Source organism: Eulemur rufifrons, chromosome 17, assembly GCF_041146395.1.
Source record: "Eulemur rufifrons isolate Redbay chromosome 17, OSU_ERuf_1, whole genome shotgun sequence".
In the NCBI taxonomy this organism is placed as follows: Eukaryota; Metazoa; Chordata; class Mammalia; order Primates; family Lemuridae; genus Eulemur; species Eulemur rufifrons.
Genome location: NC_090999.1, coordinates 93,857,373 through 93,880,144, shown reverse-complemented (window position 1 = coordinate 93,880,144; position 22,772 = coordinate 93,857,373). Strand labels below are relative to the sequence as shown.

Here is a 22,772-nt window from a genome sequence, read left to right as displayed (position 1 = left end):
GTAATCTATAGATTCTTTATGCTTCTGTTGATTTTCATATGTCATAAATATCCATGCTCTTTAGAGGCAGGCTTTCAGATAATCTAATCCTACAATTAATAAGTAAATCGATAACCATTCTACTTTCCCTTTATAGTATATAGATTAGGAAATTATGCAAACTATTGACCTGTTATCTTTTGATTATATTAACCATAATTATGAGCACGAATGAGATATATCTACTTAAAATTCGTCAAAGGAAAATTAATTTCCAACAGCAATCATTTTCACCCAGAAATGTATACTAATAAATTCCTATAGTCTTATGAATGACAGTAAATTAAACTATACAGACAACCAAATATTTACCAATCTCCAAATTCATGATGCTTACACTGACAAGGAAAAAATATAGATACTCAGTTGCTCTCCTGAGACAATATTTTATACCTAAAAGGATTCATCAGCTCTGAGAAATTTTACCATTTATGCTATTATTTGTGCTTATTTTACTTTTAATTTAAAAATTAAAAATAAGTTAATTCAGTTTTTTGTTAAAGTAGTACATGTATCTGACTCTCTACATTATCATAATCAATGACAACTTAAAAACCACCACATCTATATTAACAAAACAATCATGGATTTGAAAAAATATGAAAGCTAGAAATGGATGAAATGCTAATATTTATGTATATACTGAAATTATTCCATCAGTGTTAAAATGGATTCATATGTAACTGACAAAAGAAAAAGATTTACTCAAGACTTATTTAGTATTCTTATTAAATTCAGGTGACACAAAAGACCTACCTTACCAGGGTCACAATCAGTTCCATCCATTGGTGGATCCAGCTTGGTTTTGCATTCTTGCTCGCCTTCTACCTTGCACCACAATCCTGTGCAAATAACGTGCTGAAAAGAAGGGCACAATCACCGATAAGGGGAAGGTGTCACATTTTCGAGGTTAAGCCAATAATTTTTGAGAGCGCTATTTTGAAAGAATAACAGAAAAATATGCTTTAGGTACTTTTAATATTAAACTTATAATTGAAATAGCATACGACTTATTTATAGTGACGGGAAGACTGATACATTACAACAGAAAATCTAACAAAATTATTTTTAAAAAACTTCTTAAATAAAACACACATGCTTATGCAAGATTATGTAGATACAACAGAAAAATTGAAGCTAACAATCATTATATGGACCATGACACGAAGCAGGCAGGGAGAGCGAGCGACTGTGTTTGTGGCCTGAAGACAGCGCCCCCCCCCCCAGCCTGACCTCGCTCACTGTCTGCTTCACGCTGACACAGTCTTGACCCCTGACACAGCAGACTCTTAGCGTGTATGTTTCTGTAAGTTGTTATCAGTAATTTATACTTCAGTATAAATGGGTTTTAGATCTTCTAAGTCTGACGAAATTTGGGGGCGGGGGGCCAGAATGTTAAAGGCAATAACAAAATGCCGGGGTGAGGCCGCTGAGATCCGTCACCGTGAGAGAAGGGACGTCTGAGGACATGCAGGCGGGAAGGAAGGTTGTCCACCCGCAGCCACAGCTGTACCTGCGGCCCCGACACGCGCACGCAGAGGCCGCCCCGACACGCGCACGCAGAGGCCGCCCGACACGCGCACGCAGAGGCCGCCCCGACACGCGCACGCAGAGGCCGCCCCGACACGCGCACGCAGAGGCCGCCCGACACACACGCAGAGGCCGCCCCGACACACACGCAGAGGCCGCCCGACACACACGCAGAGGCCGCCCCGACACGCGCACGCAGAGGCCGCCCGACACGCGCACGCAGAGGCCGCCCCGACACGCGCACGCAGAGGCCGCCCCGACACGCTCACGCAGAGGCCGCCCGACACGCGCACGCAGAGGCCGCCCCGACACGCACACGCAGAGGCCGCCCGACACGCGCACGCAGAGGCCTACCGACACACACGCGGAGGCCGCCCGACACGCGCACGCAGAGGCCTACCGACACACACGCGGAGGCCGCCCGACACGCGCACGCAGAGGCCGCCCGACACGCGCACGCAGAGGCCTACCGACACACACGCGGAGGCCGCCCGACACGCGCACGCAGAGGCCGCCCGACACGCGCACGCAGAGGCCTACCGACACACACGCGGAGGCCGCCCGACATGCACACGCGGAGGCCGCCCGACACGCGCACGCAGAGGCCGCCCGACACATTGCAAAGACTTTCTATGGCTGTAAGAAACAGGAAAAGGTTGAAGATTTTTAGACACAAGCATATTGCGGACAATTGTGTAGAAATGTGTAATCCGTGAGGGACATTTAAAGGTGAGTGGAGTCTGTGATCTGTAGCGACGGTGACTGCTGCCACCCGTCCAGAGACCCGGAGAAGAGAGCGGGAACCGGCCCACAGAGACCGGCGGGCGAGAGACGCACCCCTGCAGGGCGAGGAGACCGGTGGGAGGAGCGGCCTGTCGCAGAAGGGAGCGGTGAAGAAGGAGATGGGAAACACAGGGAACCAGGAAGCACTAGGGACCCCCTGTTGTAGGGACGAGGAATCCATTTAGCGCTTGACCGGCAGCAGGTTGGTAAGAGGCTATTTTGGAAAGCCTACTCTAGAAAGCTTACTCTAAGAAGCACAGCAAAATTAAAGCTAACTTAGGATCCAAATCTATTAAATATGTTATGAAGAATATATTGAAACTAATATTTCAAATACTTCTGTTACAACTCTAATACTGAATTTGTCACAATTCCCAAAATATTACTTTCCTATATTTTAGATTTTTGAACTGTCTGTAAGCTCTTAAAATTCAATACTCTATGGGGAGAGTGTGATACGTTTTATGTACCTTAACTGCTGTGAAATTATTTCCTTTGAAATGTCACACAAATATATCTTATATTTAGGATATGGTTTAGCATAGCTAATATGTTTTTATTTTCATATAACACTTACCAAAAATTCACCTAGAAGATAAGCAGAGGCCAGTTGTTCTTCCTGTGATTTTGTGGATACATTTATATTTGAATTAACAGATCTCCAACCTGAGAATTTTTTAAACCTAAAAGTTTTTCATCCCCTCCCCAAAGACCTTTCCGTCAAGGATGTTTTATCATCAATGCACATTGAACCCAAAAGTAAATCTGCTACGCTGCAGTTTTGCACTAATACTTGCTTGTTGAACATTGTTGGTGGTCTAACTTCTGCTCTTCCACCATTATCTGCTATTCAAAATAGCAGGTACTTTAATTGATTCCCACTTGAGGCACTAAGAGCATAAAAGCAAACTTGGCAGCCTTTCAAGATAAGCATAGTCATGTAGAATAAATCTCACACAGAAATCTCTTTTACCCTTTCTGTTTTGCGGGTCTAGGAATCTTATGGTAAGTAAATTATAGCTTCAGTCTTAAAAATAACTCAAATTCAAGAGTTCAACCCCAAATGTTACACAAAACACAAGAGATGTTGAAGAAATGGTACGGACTGTTTTCACCTTAAGAAGTGCAATGGCTCAGATGTGTGATATTACAGCTATGTCATACCAAGCCCTTTCTAAGAGGCAGGATGGGGAATCATGTTAGAAACAAACACTCTCCACATGTTACACAGGCGAGAGTCAGGTTTTTTTTTCAACTTAGTTGCCAAAACCACTCAATAGGTCAGTTAAGAAACAAACTTTAAAACTTAAAATACTTTGCATAGAAATCCACATAGAATTGTATAACTCAGCATTTCCTCTCAAACTAATTAAAATATTATAGTAGTTATTTTTATTCTATAATAAAGAGATCATTAAAAATATATAAATTTGGATGGTTATCTCAGCTAGGCTTTTAAAATGTTTACATGAATGAACTATATGTATAACACATTAACTGCCATGTATTTTTACATGTATATTACATATATATTTTTACTTTGCAAGCTGCAAAAGACTCTTCCATGGAACAAACATATTAGGAAATGTTAAAGAAAGTGAAAGACTAAAAAGAAATTAAGAGAAAGGAAATCTGTCTATATCAGCTCAATGGAAGCCTCAAAGAAGTGAAAATAAGAAGAAGAAAGAAACTTTATTTAAAAAAAAAAAATTGATCCAGAATTAAGCTAAAAAGATTCCCCTTTTGGAATGGGGGATTAAGTTCTTAAACTAACCTTCTTGTAGGTAACGACTATAAATTGTGGACAGAATATAAAACACAACTTCCTGAAGGCTCTGGAGAGTGAACCTAGGCAGGCACACTTTTGAGGGGAACTGGAAAAATCGGCATAAGGTGAGTTCATCAGCTTTGCAGCTTTGATCTAATAGTTGCCTATGGTTGCATCCTGACATTGGATGGCCAAAGCAACAGGGCAAAACATACTGTCTCTCTAGATACATGAAAACAGAAGCTGAGGTGGTCAAAGCTGCCAACGAGTGAGATAATAAAATCAGAGGGACCTACTTCCCTTGTTGGCACCTGACCCGCACATACATGGGACACACTATAAAGAGCATAGATAAAGGAAAAGTGAATGGATTTAAGATATGAGCTGCTGCTTGAAGTAGATGAGACAAAGTCTCCAGTTTGAATGTAATGAATTTGCCTGTGAAAACAAAACAAACAAAAAAACACTCTTTGGAGGCATATAACCGAATCCAGAATCTCTACAATAGGGGCCAGCAAACTTTTTCTGTAAAGTGCCATATAGTACATATTTTAAGCTCGTGAGCCATATGGTCTTTGTTGCAACTTTTCAACACTGCCATTGTGGCTTGAAGGCAGCCACAGAGAATAAGTGAACAATTGAGTGTGACTTTGTTCCAGTAAACCTTTATTTATAAAAACAGGTAGACAGAATCCAGGCCATACTTTGCTGATCCTTACTCTACAACATGACTTCACAATTTATTGTGTACAAATAAAAATCATTGACCTATAAAGAACTAGTGTAATGTGACCCTTTATAAAGAATAAAGTAAATAAATAGTTCAACCCTGAGATGAAACATATGTTACAATTTTCATAAAATTTAAAACCAGCTTCATGAATATACTCAATGAGGTAATGGGTATTGCTTGTAATAAATGAAAAGGTAAGATATCTCAAGAGAGTAATAAAGAAAGTAAATGGAAATGTTCATTTTATATGGGAAATAAATACATGAAATAAAAATTCATTGGATGGGCTTAATAGCAGAATGAAGATAATAAAAATTCAGTAAACTTGAAAACAGATCAAAGGAAATTATCTAATCTGAAAGAGGAAGAGATGATATTTAAAAATATGAAGGAGCTACAGAAACTAGTGGGATTGTATCAAATGGTCTAACATATGTAACTAGATTCGCAGAAGAGGAGAAGTAGAGAGGTAGAAAAGTAGTTAAATGAATGATCATTAAAACTTCTTCCCAGATTTGGTAAAAGACAAATTTACAAAGTCAAAGAGGTCAACAAACTCCCAATGGGATGAATGTGCATAAAAGCCTACCTCAGCACATCATAGTCAAATTTCTGGAAACCAAAGATGAAAAGAATATCTTGTACACACACAGAGAAAAACAATACATTACATACAAGAAAATAAAAATCCAAAGGCTATACATCTCTGATCATAAACCATGGAAAAGAGAAGGCAGAGGGACATCTTTGAAAGTGTTAAAAGAAAAAGAAAAGGTCAACCTAGAATTTATATCTAGTGAAAATATATTTCAAAAATTAAGGTGATATAGGCATTTTCAGATGAAAGAAAATTAAAGGAATTTGCCACTGGCAAACGCAACTCAAATAAATGAAAAATGAAAATGGAACCAGAAGGAAATTCACATCTTCAGGAAATAATGAAGAACAATGGAAAGGGTAAATATCTGGGCAAAAATTAAAGACTACTTTTTTATTCTTTATCTTTAAAATATATATAAAATGTATAAAGCAAAATTTCTACAATTTTATTGTATTGTTTACAATACATAGAGGTTGTATATATGATGGCTACAGCACAAAAAACCAGAATGAGGAAATCTACATACCTATATAGCTTCATGTTTCTAAATTTTAAATAAAATTGTACCGTATTAACTCTAAATAGACTGAGAAAATTAAGACTTTATATTCTAATCCCTAGAGCTGAGTTTTGCAAAATATGGCCAGGAAATTGGCCAACTGTCTTTGTAAATGAAGTTTTACTGGAACATGTCCATGCTTATTCACTTACATATTATCTACTGATCTGAGATAGAACAGTAGATTTGAGTTACAACAGAGGCTCTATTGCTGACAAGCTTAATATATTTACTGTGTGGCTCTTGAAATAAAAGTTTGTAAGCCCAGGACTAGGACCAGACCAGAGCAGACACAAACCTATAGAACAGGTAGAGTTATAGCTAAAAATGTAATAGATAAATTAAAATTAAGACCCTAAAAAATTGTGCTCACATGGTAGTAATATTCATTGGGTATCAGGTGGGGGGTGGGGGGGTAAACTCACAGCTAATGGATGTGGAGTGCACTGTTTTGGGGAAGGGCACGCTTGTAGCCCTGGCTTGGGCGAGGCAAAGGCATTATATGTAACCAAAATGTTTGCACCCCCATAATATTCTGAAATTAAAAAAAAAAAGTAGAAAAGGAAGTCAGAAGAAAAGAAAGAGTTAATAGAAGAAAATACATTATAAAATGCTAGATCTAAATTCAAAATCATTGTTTAATCAATGAGTAAACATTAATGGGCTAAATATTTCAAATAAAAGATCACAATTATTGGAATAGATAAAAAGCAAGACTCAACTATATGCTTACTACAAGAGACTCACTTTAAATATAAGCACACAGATAAGTTTAAAATAAATGAAAAGAAAAAGTTATACCATGCAAAAATAAGCACACAAAATCCGATTAATATCAGATATAATAAACTTCAATATAAAGGGTGCCACCAGACAGGGAGGAATTTTTCATAATAAAAAAGCCGCAATTCATCAAGAAGACAACAATAATTGTTCTAGTGTCTAGCAACAAAGCCTTATGAGGTATGAATCAAAAGGTGACATAATTAAAAGAAGTGCACAATTACAGAATCACACTAGGATATTTAAATGTCCCATTTTAGCAATTAATAGAACATCTGGACAAATAATAAAAGATGATTTGAACACCTTGACCTAATTAATATTTATAGAATACTAACCCTAGCAATTATAGGAATACATTTTCTCAAATGCATATAGTATATTCATTTGGCTAGATTATAAATGAGTCTCAATAAGCTCAAAAGGATTAAAATGTAGAGTACAATTTTGGTCCTAGGAGTAGAAAGTTGGATGCTACAATAGATGAAAGTTTAAGTGTTTAAGACAGGGGTGGGGAATCTGCAGTCTTAAGGTCACATGTTGCCTTCTAAGTGTACAGCCTTTTGACTGATTTCACATTTTACAGGACAAATCTGTTCATTTTTATTAATAAGTTCTGGTTCAACTTTTATATTTTTATTTTTAAAATGAACATATTTAAAATACCAAAGAATAAAATAAGTTTCAACAAAATAATCCTCCCAGATTGACTGGCACAATTAGAACATTAATGAGCCATAACCACTAAATTGATGGCTCATGATTTAGTTCTAACTTCCCCCACCTGACTGGCACCACTACTGCACAAGGCTGGTTGGTCAGGGTTTATGGGGGTCGAGTAGGCCAGTCTGTTAACAGCTTTTGACAATGGTGACTGTGTTTCTGTTTGAAGTGGAATTTGTGAATAGTTGCACAGCTGGACAGTATTTTTCAATTCTGTCTGCTTAACAGCCCATTATGTCAAAGACGATCAAGGGAACACTGAAGGAAGAAAACAGATTTTGCAATGAGGATTCGGAATTGCAATATTATCTTGTTTCTGCTAAAGATAAGATGATTTGCTTGTTTTCTGTTCTGCAATATCAACATTAAAGAAATTCAATGCTTATCAGCATTATACCCCTCAAAAGGACCAAAAGTGTGAAAGGTTATGCTGTAGAAATTAAAGATGAAAAGCAAAAGCAAAGACAGTTCTTTCAAGCAGCAATAAGACCTGGAAATAATGCCACTGTAGCAACTTATAAAGTAGCTTATTTACTCCGGAGAAAAGAAAAGCCATTCAGTGATGTAGAAATTGTGAAAAATGCATTGTCCAAGTTGTAGGATGCTTAGACCCTGATAATGTTTCAAAGTATAAACAACTGCCTCTTTCAAGGAGAACCATAACTGACTGGCAGCATGAATTCACCTTCAACTCAACAGAACAACTTCATGCAATACTTAAAAAGGAAAATACATATTATTCAATTGCTTTGGATGAATCAACTGATACTACTGACTCAGCACAGGTTTTATAATTCATTTGGGTCATAACAGAAGATTTTCTTTGCTATGAAGAGTTACTCGCTTTGGGCACTCTTGTGAACAGAACACGGGGAATAGATACCTTCAACAACTTTGAAGATAAATGTTGTGAAGTTGGACTGAATTTGGTAAAGTTAGTGAGTGTATGTACAGACGGTGCACCTTCCATGACAGGAAAACATGGAGGGTTTATTGCACAGATTTAAAAAAGTATTAATAGATCCAGATGCTCCCATTTCTTTTCATTGTATCTTGTATCAGCAAAATCTCTGTGCTAAAGCTACTATTTTAAGTGACACTTTGCAACAAGTTGTAAGTACTGTTAACTCTATCTGTGCAAATATAACATGGCATCATCAGTTTTGTAACATGCTAAAATTGAACGCTGAGGTATTCAGTGTAGATTTGCCCTATCTTTCTATGGTGCGTTGGCTATCACAGGGACAAGTAGGTGTTAGCCAAAATTTTATCTCTGTGAGAACAGATAGTTAAATTTCATGAAGAACAGAATCAGCAATGTGAATTATTGAAAGAAGATTTCTGTAGGAATGTAGCATTTCTGTGTGATACCATGTCAAATCAAAACGACTTGACTATTTCTTTGCAAGGTAAAACTAAGTCTATATATGATATAGGGCAAAAAAAAAAAAAAAATTCAAACATTTCAAAAAGAGACTTTTTCCAAAACACTTCTTTAAAAGAAAATTTTGGATGAACATTTTCTCCAGTTAGCAAAGGTCATTGATGAGCAGGATGACATATGTGAATCATGTGAAGAATACACAGCTCTTACAGACCTATTAATTGGAGAATGTAATGAAAAGTTCTCCAACTTTGAGAATCATGACATCACATTCAAATTAGTATTTCGGCCTCACCTAGTTGATATCACCAACACACCTAAAGAAATACAGATGGAATTGATTGAGCTCTCAGTAGATGACATTTTATAGTTATTGTTTGATGCTAAGAAAGATCCCACTGAAATATGGAAAAATGCAGTAGAATACCCATGCCTTGGCCATTCCTGAAAAATGCTTTCTTGCTTTTCAACCACTAATTGCTGTGAATCTACATTTTCCTACCTAACCCAAATCAGGATGCCCTTAAGGTCACAGATGACTGATACCCGTCTAGAAGATCAACGGAAACTGTGGACCTTCATGCCACAACCAAAAATGTTCAAATGCTTTCCAACAAAAAGCAGACACAACAAAGTCATTAAAAGGTTAACTTTAAAATTAACAGTTTCATTTTTTGAACTTATTAAGTACATAGTAGATACATTTTTACAAAATAATGTACATTTTTAATGTTTCTTGAATGCAGCCTTATTTGATTACACCTAAATTAATACGGCCTTCCAACATGAAAAGTTTCCCCATCTCTGGTTTAAGAAAAAACAGATAAAATTTTTCCGAAGTGATTGTACTATTTTTCATTTCCAGCAGCAGTATGTGTGGTTTCCGGTTGCTCTGTCATCATCGGCGACAATTTCGTATTTTCAATCCTTTAAACTTAAGACATTGTAGTGGGTATGCCAACGTAGCTCTTTATGGCTTTAATTTGCATTTCTTGATGCAATGTTAATGATGTTGAACATCTTTTAAGGAGCACGTTGGCTATTTGTATATCTTCATTTCTGAATTGTTTGTTCAAAATGTGTTGACTATTTTATCAGATTGCTGGTCTTTTATTGAGGAATTTATATATTCCGGACACTAATCCTTTGTCAGATGTACATATCATGAATATTTTCTCCCATTCTGTGGCTAACCTTTTCATTTTCTTAACAGAGTTTTCCTAAAGGAAATCATTTTGTTTTGATAAATTCTAGATTATATTTTTTTCTTTTATTGGTCATGTTTCTGATGTCCTATTAAACAAATATTTCTCCTATATTTTCCCTGAAGTTTTATAATTTTATAAGTTTCACATTTAGGTCTATAATATATTCTGGGTTAATTTTGGTGTATGAATAAAGTAATTTTTTAAAGATGAACATCCAGTTGTCCCAGCAAAATTTGTTGAAAAGCTTTTGTTTGCCCATCGAATTACCTTGTCACTTTTGTTGAAAATCAATTCTATGCATATGTGAGAGTCTATAATTAGACTATTGTGTTCCGTTGTGGGGTTATTTCTCTCCTTTTGCCAATACCACACTGTCTTCATTACTGTAGATTATAAGTCTAAAATCATGCAGTCTACGTACTCCAACGATTTCATGTTAAGCCTTTTTACAACCAAATTTCTGCTGCCCCTGGAATTTCACAATGCCAAGTTAGAGACTCAGCCCTCTAGAAATGAAGCCCTCCAGAAATGAAGGCTTTTTCATGAAGGACCTCATTTCAATGCCACTCTCTTCACTGGATCAGATGGGAGGTTTTAGAAAGTCCTCCATAGTTTTGATGAATAAAGCAGTTATAAGAGAAATATAAAACTGGAAGTTTCCGTGTCAATTATTACAGTCATTATATGATTCGATCATACTAGAAAGTTTCTACACATTTAATACATATGCAGTTCACAAATGTGCCTAGTCCAAAGAGAAAGGGAGGACCTTAAGTTTCCTGGAGATCTTCAATTTTATCACACTTTCTTCTTATTCAAAAAAAGCAACTCTTGCAGGGCCACTTCTTACTGTTTCTAGGGAAACATCCCTCCATACCTCTGAATTCTGGGCCAGGCTAATTTCAGGAAGCTATTACAATGACTTGACTCAGTTGGAGCTGGCTCAGCCACAAGATGCCAGATGGCCTGAAGGCACCAATAGCTGAGGACTTAAGAACAAAGCCATCTAAGAAGTTACCCATTAATTCTGCAAGTTAATGCAGGAGAGTGAGCTTTTATTGCTGGAAATCAAAATGTTGCACAAGCATCTCTACATCTGTGCCTTTAAACATTTTGCAGATGTGTAAGCTGTTATCCTAGGGGTAAATTTATATCATTAATTAGATCAGCATTATGCAATAACAGTGAGTCTCTAGTGCTTGTGTTTAAATATCTCTTTACAAGTATGGAAGAGAAATATCTAATGGAGACGCCATGGTCTAGCTGTCATTGTCAGATTCAGAATTATTTTGTTTCTAAAATTCTACCTGAAACATACATGTTGAAGCTCACTGTGAACCTTCACACCATGAAGCTTGACATTTATTTGTAACAGATTGGCCACAAGGTGGTAATAAGGAAGCCTGACCAAATTGTGCATAAGCTGTGAAACAAGTTATCTGCCCCTATGGGTTGGCTTTTATGTAGTTATTACATTCATATTCTAGAAGGTTATCATCACATTATCTTGATATATTATATATTTGAGAATCAAGTATTTATATGAGTGAAAATTTAGAAATTATTACTCCATCATTCAATTGATTGATTTATTCATTCAAAAAATACATATTGAGCACTTACTTGGGTGTCAGGCACAATGACAAAAAGGACCAAGAACTCCATTAATATTAAGGAGCTTGCCTTCTAGGAGATTTGTTTCACACAGAGTTTAGATGACAGATTGGCAGGTATGGTGACTCGACATGGATCCACTTGAAGATATACATGTGTGTAGCAGAACTACAGTCAGGCGTCACTTAATGATGGTGGTATGTTTTGAGAAATGCATCATTAGGCAATGTCGTCACTGTGTGAACATCGTAGAGTATACGCACACATACCTAGGTGGCACAGCCTACTACACACCTAGGCTATATGATATAGCCTATTGTTCCTAGGCTACAAACCTCTACAGCATGTTACTGTGCTGAATACTGTAGGCAACTGTAACACACTGGTAAATATTTGAGTATCTAAACATATCTAAGGATAGAAAAGGTACAGTAAAAACACAGTATTGTAATCATAAGGAACTACAGTTGTACATGTGGTTCATTATTAATCAAAACATCATTATGTGGCATACAACTGTATCCAATCTTCTACATTTATAACTATTCCACTTTATACTTGTAAGATATAACTCCTGACACTCATTAGGTATTCAAGCATATCCAGACACCTTCAAATAATAGTGTGCCAAGTCCTCTGGGAAAAAATAATCAAACATCTATTCTTAGACTTCATTTGTCTCCATTTGTCTTCAGCTTTTCACACAGCTGATCACTCTGGCTTTGAAAAATGTCCTCACTTAACTCTCCAGGATCTTAATTTGTTTTGGTTCTATTCCTACTTTCTCCTCATTTCCTTAAACTCTAAATATTGTATTGACCTAGGTCTGTCCCTGAATATTGTCTCTCTTCTAACTCACTTCATATTATTATCGTTTAGTGTTATGTCCTCAGTATCATCTACTTCTTTATAATGACTTCCAGATACATATCTATATGTATCTATCTTGGACCTGCTTACATCTCTACTTACTTGGATGCTTAATCGGGCATATCAAACGTAAAATTTGGCTCACATTAAACTCCAGGACATTTTGCTTTCTGTTTCCTCTCACTATAGTCTTCACCAGATAAATGCATGGCTTTCTCTATCACTTTGTTCTGATCTCTAAACAAATGCCACCTTGTCTAGGAGGATTTCCTGGGTCACCTTATAAAAAATAGCACCAGCCCCATCCTCCCACCTGGTAGTACTTCCTATCTTTCTTACCTGAGTTTATATTTCTTCAAAACAATTGTCACCAACTGACATATTATACATGTATTTGCTTATTGTCTCTTTCCTCCAACTAAAATGTAAGCTCCATGAGGGTGGAGTCTTTGTTTCCTGCTGTAATATTGGTGCATAGTACAGTGCCTGGAAAGTAGTTGGAACTCAATAAATATTTGTCAAATAAATGACTAAATTTGTAAATAATTTCTTCTATGTCTCCTGCTATCTATCTGTCAGAGTCTTACATTTTGCATACTGTACTGATTTGGGATTGCAATACAAAAATGAAGAGGAAACAATAACAACATTTCTAGATACCTAAAACCTAAAACTTAAGTTTATACAATGTCTAGTTTAAAACAAGGCAACAAATTAGAATATTGAGAAACATAAATTTAAAAAAAATCCAATAAACAGTTATATTTTCAGAGATGGAAAAATCTATGCAGTTGTATTAGTCAGAAATAATCATATGAATAGAGCAAATAGCTTAGAAAATAAAAGAAACCAATTAAGATATGTTTTTAACCCTGATAGGGTAGGAGCTATAGGAGACAAAAAGAATTCAGCTGAAACACAGGATCCGATCTAAGGGTTTTCCCATACAGAAGATGATACGGCATATAAAGAAGTTTAAGTTCCATAAGAGACCATAGAGCAAAGTGGCTACAATGAATTCTCTTCTTTGGATTTAGACATATCTGAGTTTGCATCTAACACTCCCTCTTAATGCATATAAGAACTTCTAAGTGCTATTTATCCAGGCCTCAAATTGTTGATCTGTAAAACAGGACTGGAGAATAGCTATGGCATATAATAGCTATAAGAATCAAATTAGATCATAAATAATAATAATTTAATACATTACGTGGCAGATATTTAGAGCTCAAAATACTGTGGAATGATACTAGTAAAATTCAACTAACTGCAATATGTTTTATTATTAAAATAATTTCTAAAAGCTTTTAAAAATGGCATTTATGGAAAACAATCTGTAATTTACCAAAATCATGTTTCTGGTTGATTATCTGCTGAGTTTTGCTAACACTGGGGGTACTTTATAAAAGGCGAATGTTTTCTATTTATCAGTTCTATCAATTCTTTGTACTGCATAAACTGAAACTCTCCCTGGCAATTCTCCTACAGCAGAAACTATAAAGAGCCTACCCTGTTGTCAAAAACAATGTTAACTTCAGCATGTAAAGTCTCTGTCCATAAACCCAACTCTGTGTACCTCAAAATATTAATTTTACCATGAAGACTTAAGAAAAAAGATTGTGAGCAAACTTTTGATTGTCTAGAAACGCAGAGGTGAGAGCAGAGTGAAGGGGGATCTCTAACCAGTAGATGAGATCAGAGACACACAGCGGCAGATCTGACAGAACCGAATCTGTCTGCTGTCACAATCATCACACATGATGCTGACTTCCCAGCACCATGGCGGTGCCACAGATAAAGCCTTGGGAATTAGATCACAGTCCCACAGCAACACCAGTTTCTCTGGCGCTCCTCTACTCCCAGAGGAGTATTCCAGTCTATGCAACTTTCACATAGCACATTCGATGCAGCTCCAACTCCACAAACTCACTCATTTTAATTCTACATCAAATATTCACTGAATATTTCACTTACTCTTTGCAAGCCACTGGGCTACCTGCTAGAGTAATGCACGCTGTTCTCAGACGTTGCTAATGAGTGAGACTGATAAGGAGCAAATAAACCAATAAATGAATAATTCTTCTGATGAGAACTGTAAAGCAGAGAGACAGTATAAAACATCATAATGTCATATTGCTGTGGTCCTTATAAGTGATTTTAATTATGCTGCCAGTTATCCAAAACAGCATCAACTTCAACAAAGCCAAACTCCTTTGAGGCCATCACAGACACTCCAGTGGGGTGAAACAGAGTTAGCTTCAGGAGGCTACTCAACCAATTTACCCTCAGTGTGGCTACCGATTTATTCCTGAAGCGGAATGTGTGCGCGTGTTAGGAGGAGGGGGGAGGAGACGGGCAGACAGGGGATGGGCAGCAGGAAGAGAGAAGAAAAGAAGAAGGAGGGGTAACTGGAGCTAACATTCTTCCATCGGTTTGGAAGGCTATTCCGCTTCATCCTTTAGATTGTATAGGCCTGACACAACTGTCCTGGCTGAGCAATTACTGACTACTGTAATACTATTAATAATACACAGACACTGTTTTTATATAGACAGTTTTCCTCTATACATTTGCCTGTTTCCTCTAGTTTATTTAGAAATTTATTCTCTTAATTTTTGTTCCTATAAAACATACTTTTCAAAATTTATTTTCAGAGTGAAAGGTACAATTCCTCTTCCACAATGACATGTCCATACATAGTTTTTGCTGCATTTCCCCGGTTATCGGGTGAGAAAGGACCGTAGGCTCTATGGAGAAGCCACGGGTTCCTCATCCAAGGATTCAACTGATCATGGGCCACAGTTTTTTTTAAAAAAACAATATAAAATAACAATACAACAATATAACATAACAGAAATTTTAAAAATATAGTATAACAATTATATAGTATTTACAATGTGTTAGGTATCGTAAGTAATCTAGAGATGATTTTAACCATACAGGAGAATGTGAGTAGATTTTATGTAAATATTACACCATTTTTTACAAGGAATTTGAGTATCTGGGGATTTTGGTATCTGTGGGGGTCCTAAAACCACCCAGCTGTGGATACTGAGATAATTGTATGGGATTTAAAATAGAAGCATCTAACTGTCATAATGCAAATACTTCTCTGACTTCTGCTTAATTTTCAAAGTAGAAATTGTTGGGTCCTTCTTTACTGACGTTGATTAAATGTGCACACCTTATTTCCATCACTTCCAAAGTATAAAGAATAAAATGCATAGATCTTGTCTTAGGAAATCCTTCTCTGAAGCATTAGGGTGCTTTTGACCCACAAACTCCCAAATAAAGTCCTGCTCTTCTTCTCTAATCAATACTTCTAAACAAAGAATGAGAACACTTAAAAAAAACCCACCCAGACACAACTCTTACCTGCATCTCTTGACAAAAGGAGGCCAGTGGCCCAAAGAGGATCTGACACTGCTCGTCGGCCGTGTACGTCACCCCTGGCAGCTCGGAGGGCACCATCACAGAATTGACACTCTGAGGATTTGTCTGTAGCAAACAGCTACTGGCCTTTGACCTGACAATATGCAGATATGAATAAAAGTTTGAATTTAATGTAAAAACCTGTTAGCATGGCAACAAGAAACATTTTTATAAGATCAAAAACATCTTTTTACTTTTACTTCTAAGTGCTTCTATTGAATGCTCAAAGAAATAATTTACTTACAATTATTTACGAGATAATAAATAACAATAGTGTTCAAGTAAATAGAACATTTTGGTTTATAAAGCATGTTCATATGGATTATCTCAGCTAATCTACATAACACTGTGAGGTAAGTATTATTTTATGCATTTATAAGTTACAGAAGCTCAGACTCAGAGAGTAACTTGCCCAAAAGTAATGTGCGAATGTAAGAAATATGTACTCACCAGCAAACTGGTTTCCCTGATCATCACCTAAGTGCACATTTGGGAATAACACCAATTGGGTATTGGACAGAGGTTGGGGCTGGTGAGGGGATGGGTGTATATCTACTTGATGAGTGCGATGCGCACTGCCTGGGGAATGGACACGCTTGAAGCTCAGACTCAGGAGGATGGAGGGGCATGGGCAATATATATAACCTGAACTTTTGTACCTCCATAATGAGCTAAAATAAAAAAAAAAAAAAGAAATCAGCTACACTTGGGGATTTAAAGAATGTATGGAAAGCATTGTCAATTAAATAGTAACAGTGAAGATATTTTTGTACTTGTCATTATAATACAACTCTGTATACAACTTGTATACAACTTTGTAACACAACTTGTAAACAACATTTAATTTGATTGGAGTCCTGATTCATATGAAGGCAGTCACATGAAATCATGCATGATCCTTAGGAACCCATTAGGAACAATTAAGGGCCACTGAGCAGCTACTAATGGTGTGTTCAAAATATCACATGTTGGCCGGGCGCGGTGGCTCACGCCTGTAATCCTAGCTCTCTGGGAGGCCGAGGTGGGCGGATCGTTTGAGCTCAGGGGTTCGAGACCAGCCTGAGCAAGAGCGAGACCCCATCTCTACTAAAAATAGAAAGAAATTATATGGACAGCTAAAAATATATACAGAAAAAATTAGCCGGGCATGGTGGTGCATGCCTGTAGTCCCAGCTACTCGGGAGGCTGAGACAGGAGGATCGCTTGAGCCCAGGAGTTTGAGGTTGCTGTGAGCTAGGCTGACGCCACGGCACTCACTCTAGCCTGGGCAACAGAGTGAGACTCTGTCTGAAAAAAAAAAAATAAATAAAATAAAAAAAAATAAATACAAAATATCACATGTTCTGAGTGCTGTTCCCTATTATGACAACCAGCACGCACAGAACGTATTGTAATAAACATCATATTTTATAGATTTTAATATCCATTTAATAGAATAAATAGGCTTAAATATTTAAAGGGTATGGAAAAATGAATAAAGTTTACCTGAATTGTGAATTTAGCTAGCTTGGTGTTCCTATATTCCTTAGTTAGACTTGCTTTGGATACCTTAAGCATCTCTCTAACTACTTTGCACATCACCTACTGCTTCAGCTGCTTATTCTATTATCAAAGGAAAAAGTAAAAGAACAAGGGCTTTAAGATGAAAATTAGAACACTAGGATTATTTTTCAATGTTTTTCCAACCAGATAGAAGCTAAGTGTTACTCCCATGGAATGTGGAAAAGAAGAGAATCAAAGACTATTACAAGGTTGAAAACTATTTATTAATGAAAAAAGATTAAAAGTGTAGAAGTATCATAATGGAAAGGTGGAGATTTTATTAGAGGAGCTCTTTGTGATAACAACAGATGTGTTGGGTGAAGAGCAGTGAGAATATTTCCACCAGGAAACACTTAAGAGGTAATTAGACACTGTGATAGATTCTCTTTATCATTATAATAATTCTTCAATCTTACAGATCATCTTAACCATTCTTTTATTTGAAAAATATGGAAACTAAAAGCAAATAGCGCATCCAATCCACACCATGAGCCAATGGAAGAGCCAGGACTGGAATTCAGTGCCCTGATTTCTACGCAGGTGGCCTTTCCACTGGGCCCTCCTGCCTCCCCGGCTGGCAGAGGACGCAGCACACGCAAACACGCACAGTGCAACAAGGATAAGTGACCTCAGTACCTGAGAAATCTTTCCAAATCTTCCTTGCTGCATCGAGACCATGAAACATCACCAAGATTTTGTCCTTTAATCCATTCACCAGACATGATGTGAAGACCATCAGCACATGATGGGTGGTCATTGTCATGATTAATGCCCATGCTGATTCCGAACATAATCAAAATTAAAAAATTACATTAAGCAATGTAACTTGTTAACTTTTCATAGCTGCAGGTAAATTACGGTTAGAATGCTTAAAATATTGGGAGAGAAATTTGTTTTAAAAGAAATTTAAAAATAAAATTGGATTTCAGATTATTATTAAAATCATTTTTATTTTATTTAAAATCATTTATTTATTTGCATTTCCCCAATCAACCTACAAAATGACATGTTTAGGCCACCTATATTGAAATGATCTATAGATATATTTTTTGCATAGTATATATGAAACTCAGAAATAGTAAATTTCTATTCAACCACACTAGATTCTTGCTCTTGTCTGAATCAAATTTTCTTCAAAATCTGAACTGAAACCACATTAGACTATTAATATCCTATTATATCTTCACCTTCTACTTCATTAAACCATCTTGTTCCACCTCCTACATATAACACAATCTGTCCTGCGAAAACTCCTGGCCTTCCTTATCTTTTCTGATGAATCCTGAATCTGTTGAAACTCCACTCTATAGCAGCACAATTCACAACTGCAAAGATGTGGAAACAACCCAAGTGCCCAACAATACGTGAGTGGATTAATAAAATGTGGTATTATGTACATCATGGAGTTCTCCTCAGCCACAAAACACAATGGAGATCTAGCACCTCTTGTATTAGCCTGGATACAGCTGGAGCCCATTCTACTAAGTGAAGTATCCCAAGAATAGAAAAACAAGCACCATATGTACTCACCATCAAATTGGTTTTAACTGGTCAATACTTAAAAATCTGACTTATTTCTAAATGAGTATTATAGAATACCTTAAATTCAATATGTCTGAAGTCTGCCCATCTGATTTTCTCTTTCAAACCTCTATTTACTCCTGTATTCTCTTGCTCTCTTTTTTATGCTATTGCTACTCACCAAATTCTGCCAAATAAAGAATCTTCAGGTCGTCATTTATTTTTTCCTCCCTGAATTCTTACCTGGTTTATTTTATTTACTGAGTGTTAGGCACAAGTCCTGCTTTCTAAATATTTCCTTCAACTGCCATCTCCCTTCAATTTCAATTGTTACTATTAAAGATGATTACATGATATTCTTATCACAGTATGTAGAGTCTTGACAATTATTGTGATACTCTGAGTCCTGTGCATCTAATCTTTATCAGCATTTCCCTTCCCTTCCTCTTACACTCCCCAATGAGATCTATTTAAAACACAATCTGACCATGACACTCCTCTGTTTTCTCATTACCTATGTGGCAATTTCCAGCTCTTTAACGTGGTACAGAGCCCTTCATCTTCTTCCATGTCATTTACTGCATTTTCTCTTCAGCAAAACCAAAGAGCTGTAGTTTCCCAACATTATGTTGTTTCTCATTTTCTTATAATTATTATCTAGCATTTCCTAGGTATTCTACCTAGGAAATACATGATAATATGTATCATATTATAAGTTTGAGTTAAACAACCCTGTGGGGTAGGAATCATAACATCCATTTGCTGATGAGCGAAGTAGCTTGCCCAAGACTATACAACGAGAAATTGGAAAGTGATAATGTCTGAACTGAGGTACCTGGCTCTAGAACGCAGGTGAGTAATCATTCCACATTGGGCATCTATGAATTTCATCCTGCAACTAATACCCTGTCCAAAGTGCCTTTCCTTCAGCTTCTTTGCCTGGACAAATTCTATTTAACCTTCAAGATTAATGCAGATTACTTCTAGGAGGTGTTCCTTCCCTAATCCCTGCCTTACCTGTTTGTATTGCCTCTTTTTCTCACCAAAGCATTCTGTAAATAATATTGCTACAGTGTTTTCTACATTGCATTGTAAATTTTTACTTTTGGTTAACTTCAAATTCTTGAGGACAAGGTCTTTTTCATCTCTCTAGGAGCCTAGCATATAGCAATCACACTCTGTAATCCATGCTGAAATGCTGAAACAAGCCATCATGTAAAATCTTTTCTATTTCAGGAAAAAAATCCATATCATCTCCTGTGAATTCTCATAGTGAGGTGAGCAAAATAATTATTTGTGAATGAGGGTTAATGCTGAAGAAGAGAGAAGAAAGTTTGTTTTTGCATATGCCAAGTCTGAGATGATGGCAGGGTAGTCCACTGTTCCTTTTCTCCTTCAGTTATTGTCTAGATAACAAATAAAATTGTCTTTCATAATGAAACACTTATGAGAATATCAATATTGTATTTTAAAACACTAAATTAAAAGAATTTTTGTAGAAATTGCTAAGGGAAATCACAACTAGACTGCCTATGTTTTCTCAAATCAAAATAATTTTTTAAGACTTCCAAATTATATTTTTATTAAGATGAATTAAAAATTTGAATCAAAATTGTTACAATTAAATATGTTTTTGAAAGAGGAAAATGATATGGAAGGAATTAATTCCATCCACATCATTAGTGATTTAAGACTAATTATATCACTATATCAGCAAACTTTGTGAAAATTCTGGTCTAAATAAAACTGAAAATACATTATTGAATATTACTTTTCACTTTTATTGTTAGAAAAATATCACTGATGAATCATATTTTGTTTTCCTGTTCTAATTAATAACTTCAAATAGAATCTGTATCAACACAAGTCAACAGAATAATTGACAAAGAAAATAAGAAGATAAATGTTTTCATAGCTTGGAGATGAGGAAAAGTAAGAGATTATATGGAATATGTATTAAATGGTTCAAATGACAGAATATTGAAGTGTAGAGTGAAGCGTTGTTGAAGTTAGAGAGAGATTTAATCTCTGTATCTTCCCCTAATTCATGTGAACAGAGGCAAGTTAAATAACAATACATAAACATGCCTCAGTTTCCTCATTTGTTAAATATACTTTCCCAAATGATTTCTTTTTTTGAGAATGCATAAGGACGATATAAGAGGCCTGCACAATGCCCGGAATATAGGAGACAACCATAATGATCCTTTATATTGGGGCAATAAATTAGAGAAGTTTTCTGTGACTCTAATTTGTCAAAAGATGCATACACTTATCATTAAAGGTAATTTTCTGTATTTGCTTTCTTTGGTGAATGTGTGGACTTAAGAAAAGTCATAAAAAAAAAAGAGACAAGAATTTTCTTTGCTTAGATATTAAATTAAAATAAGAAATTGTAAATATGGCATAATCTTTCAAATTGGTCTATGGGCCTTAATGTATTTCTAACTGTACAATTCAGATGTGGCGTCGGTTACATCACTGTCTCACCTCCACAGCTACTTGTCACGTGGAACACACTCAACCCTTCATTGGTGGTGGCCTTTCAACCATACACAAATGCTATTATTTTTGAAGGGCAACTGGTCTTTTTCAGCAATAATAAAACTTCCTAAATAATGTGTCCATTTGAGAGAAGGAGAGGGACTACTTCCAAGATTTAGCAATTTGGACATTTTCCCAAACTTGTGTAATATGATTTTCCAAATATGGAAGATTACAACCTCTCATCCAGATGACCGTTTTCCTTTTGGGATCCTGATTCTCATGTAAGAGACTAGCTTAGCCATGGAGAGATCTGGTGATTTAAGCATTGTTTACCATTAGTTAAACTTTCCTAAAGCTATTTAACTCGTAACAGAAAACATTATCATTAAATTGGGACAGGGCTTTTTTTTCTAACCACACATCTGGAATTATCAGAAGACACTGCTTCGTCCTGATTCTACAGATTTGAAATAAACCAATTCAAACCTTTTTCTGTGCCAGACACTCTATTAATCACTGACAATGATGATATCACTTAATCCTAACAGTATCCCCATAATGTTTCCATTATCATGACTTCTATTTTACAGATGAGGAAGGTGCTGAGGTTAACAATGGAGCTGCGACTCAGACCCACGCAGTCAGACACTCAAGCACATGCAGATGACCTTCTACACTGCCACACTGTGGTGCTTCTCTTTTTGGATTAAACTTCTCCATTTCTGCAGATGATTCATTGTCTTCTGAAGAATTTTAAATGCTTCTGTTCTTTTAGCAGAAACGCACCTCTACATATACAGCCCCACAAGCAAGTCACACACAGCTCGCGGAAAACATTCGGTAAGTGAGACACCAGCAACACCTCTCCTCACTCTGAGCAACTGAACTACGTTCAATAATCTCAGTTTAAATTCATTTTGACAAAGAGCCTGGGGCAAATAAACTCTGCACTAACATTGTACATGGTTGTCAAGTCAACTGAAAAAATATTTTTATCTTATAAAACTTCTCAACTTGTTTAAAAGTTCCTGCCAGGAAGTTTTGTGATATCCTGCGGAAAGCTGGAGAAGCATTTGGATTTTGAAGATGGTCCCTTTTGATGTTTAAAGTGTTAGAGAAGAGATGCCTTATGCATTCACTCACATTTTTTGGATAATTTGGAAAGGATCTGATTTGTAAACAGTAACATTTTAAA

At 36.4% G+C, this 22,772-nt stretch overlaps 1 protein-coding gene across 1 annotated transcript in view; it reads right to left on the bottom strand.

Annotated features, from left to right (window-relative positions):
* ADAMTS19 (ADAM metallopeptidase with thrombospondin type 1 motif 19) overlaps positions 1–22,772 on the bottom strand; it is a 223,565-nt gene that overhangs the window by 80,506 nt on the left and 120,287 nt on the right. The window contains exons 9-11 of the mRNA XM_069492515.1: positions 18,206–18,346; positions 15,971–16,121; positions 796–897 (exon numbers count right to left, since the gene is read on the bottom strand). Coding sequence (XP_069348616.1) covers positions 796–897; positions 15,971–16,121; positions 18,206–18,346 — 394 coding nt within the window. The remainder of the gene's footprint in view (positions 1–795; positions 898–15,970; positions 16,122–18,205; positions 18,347–22,772) is intronic.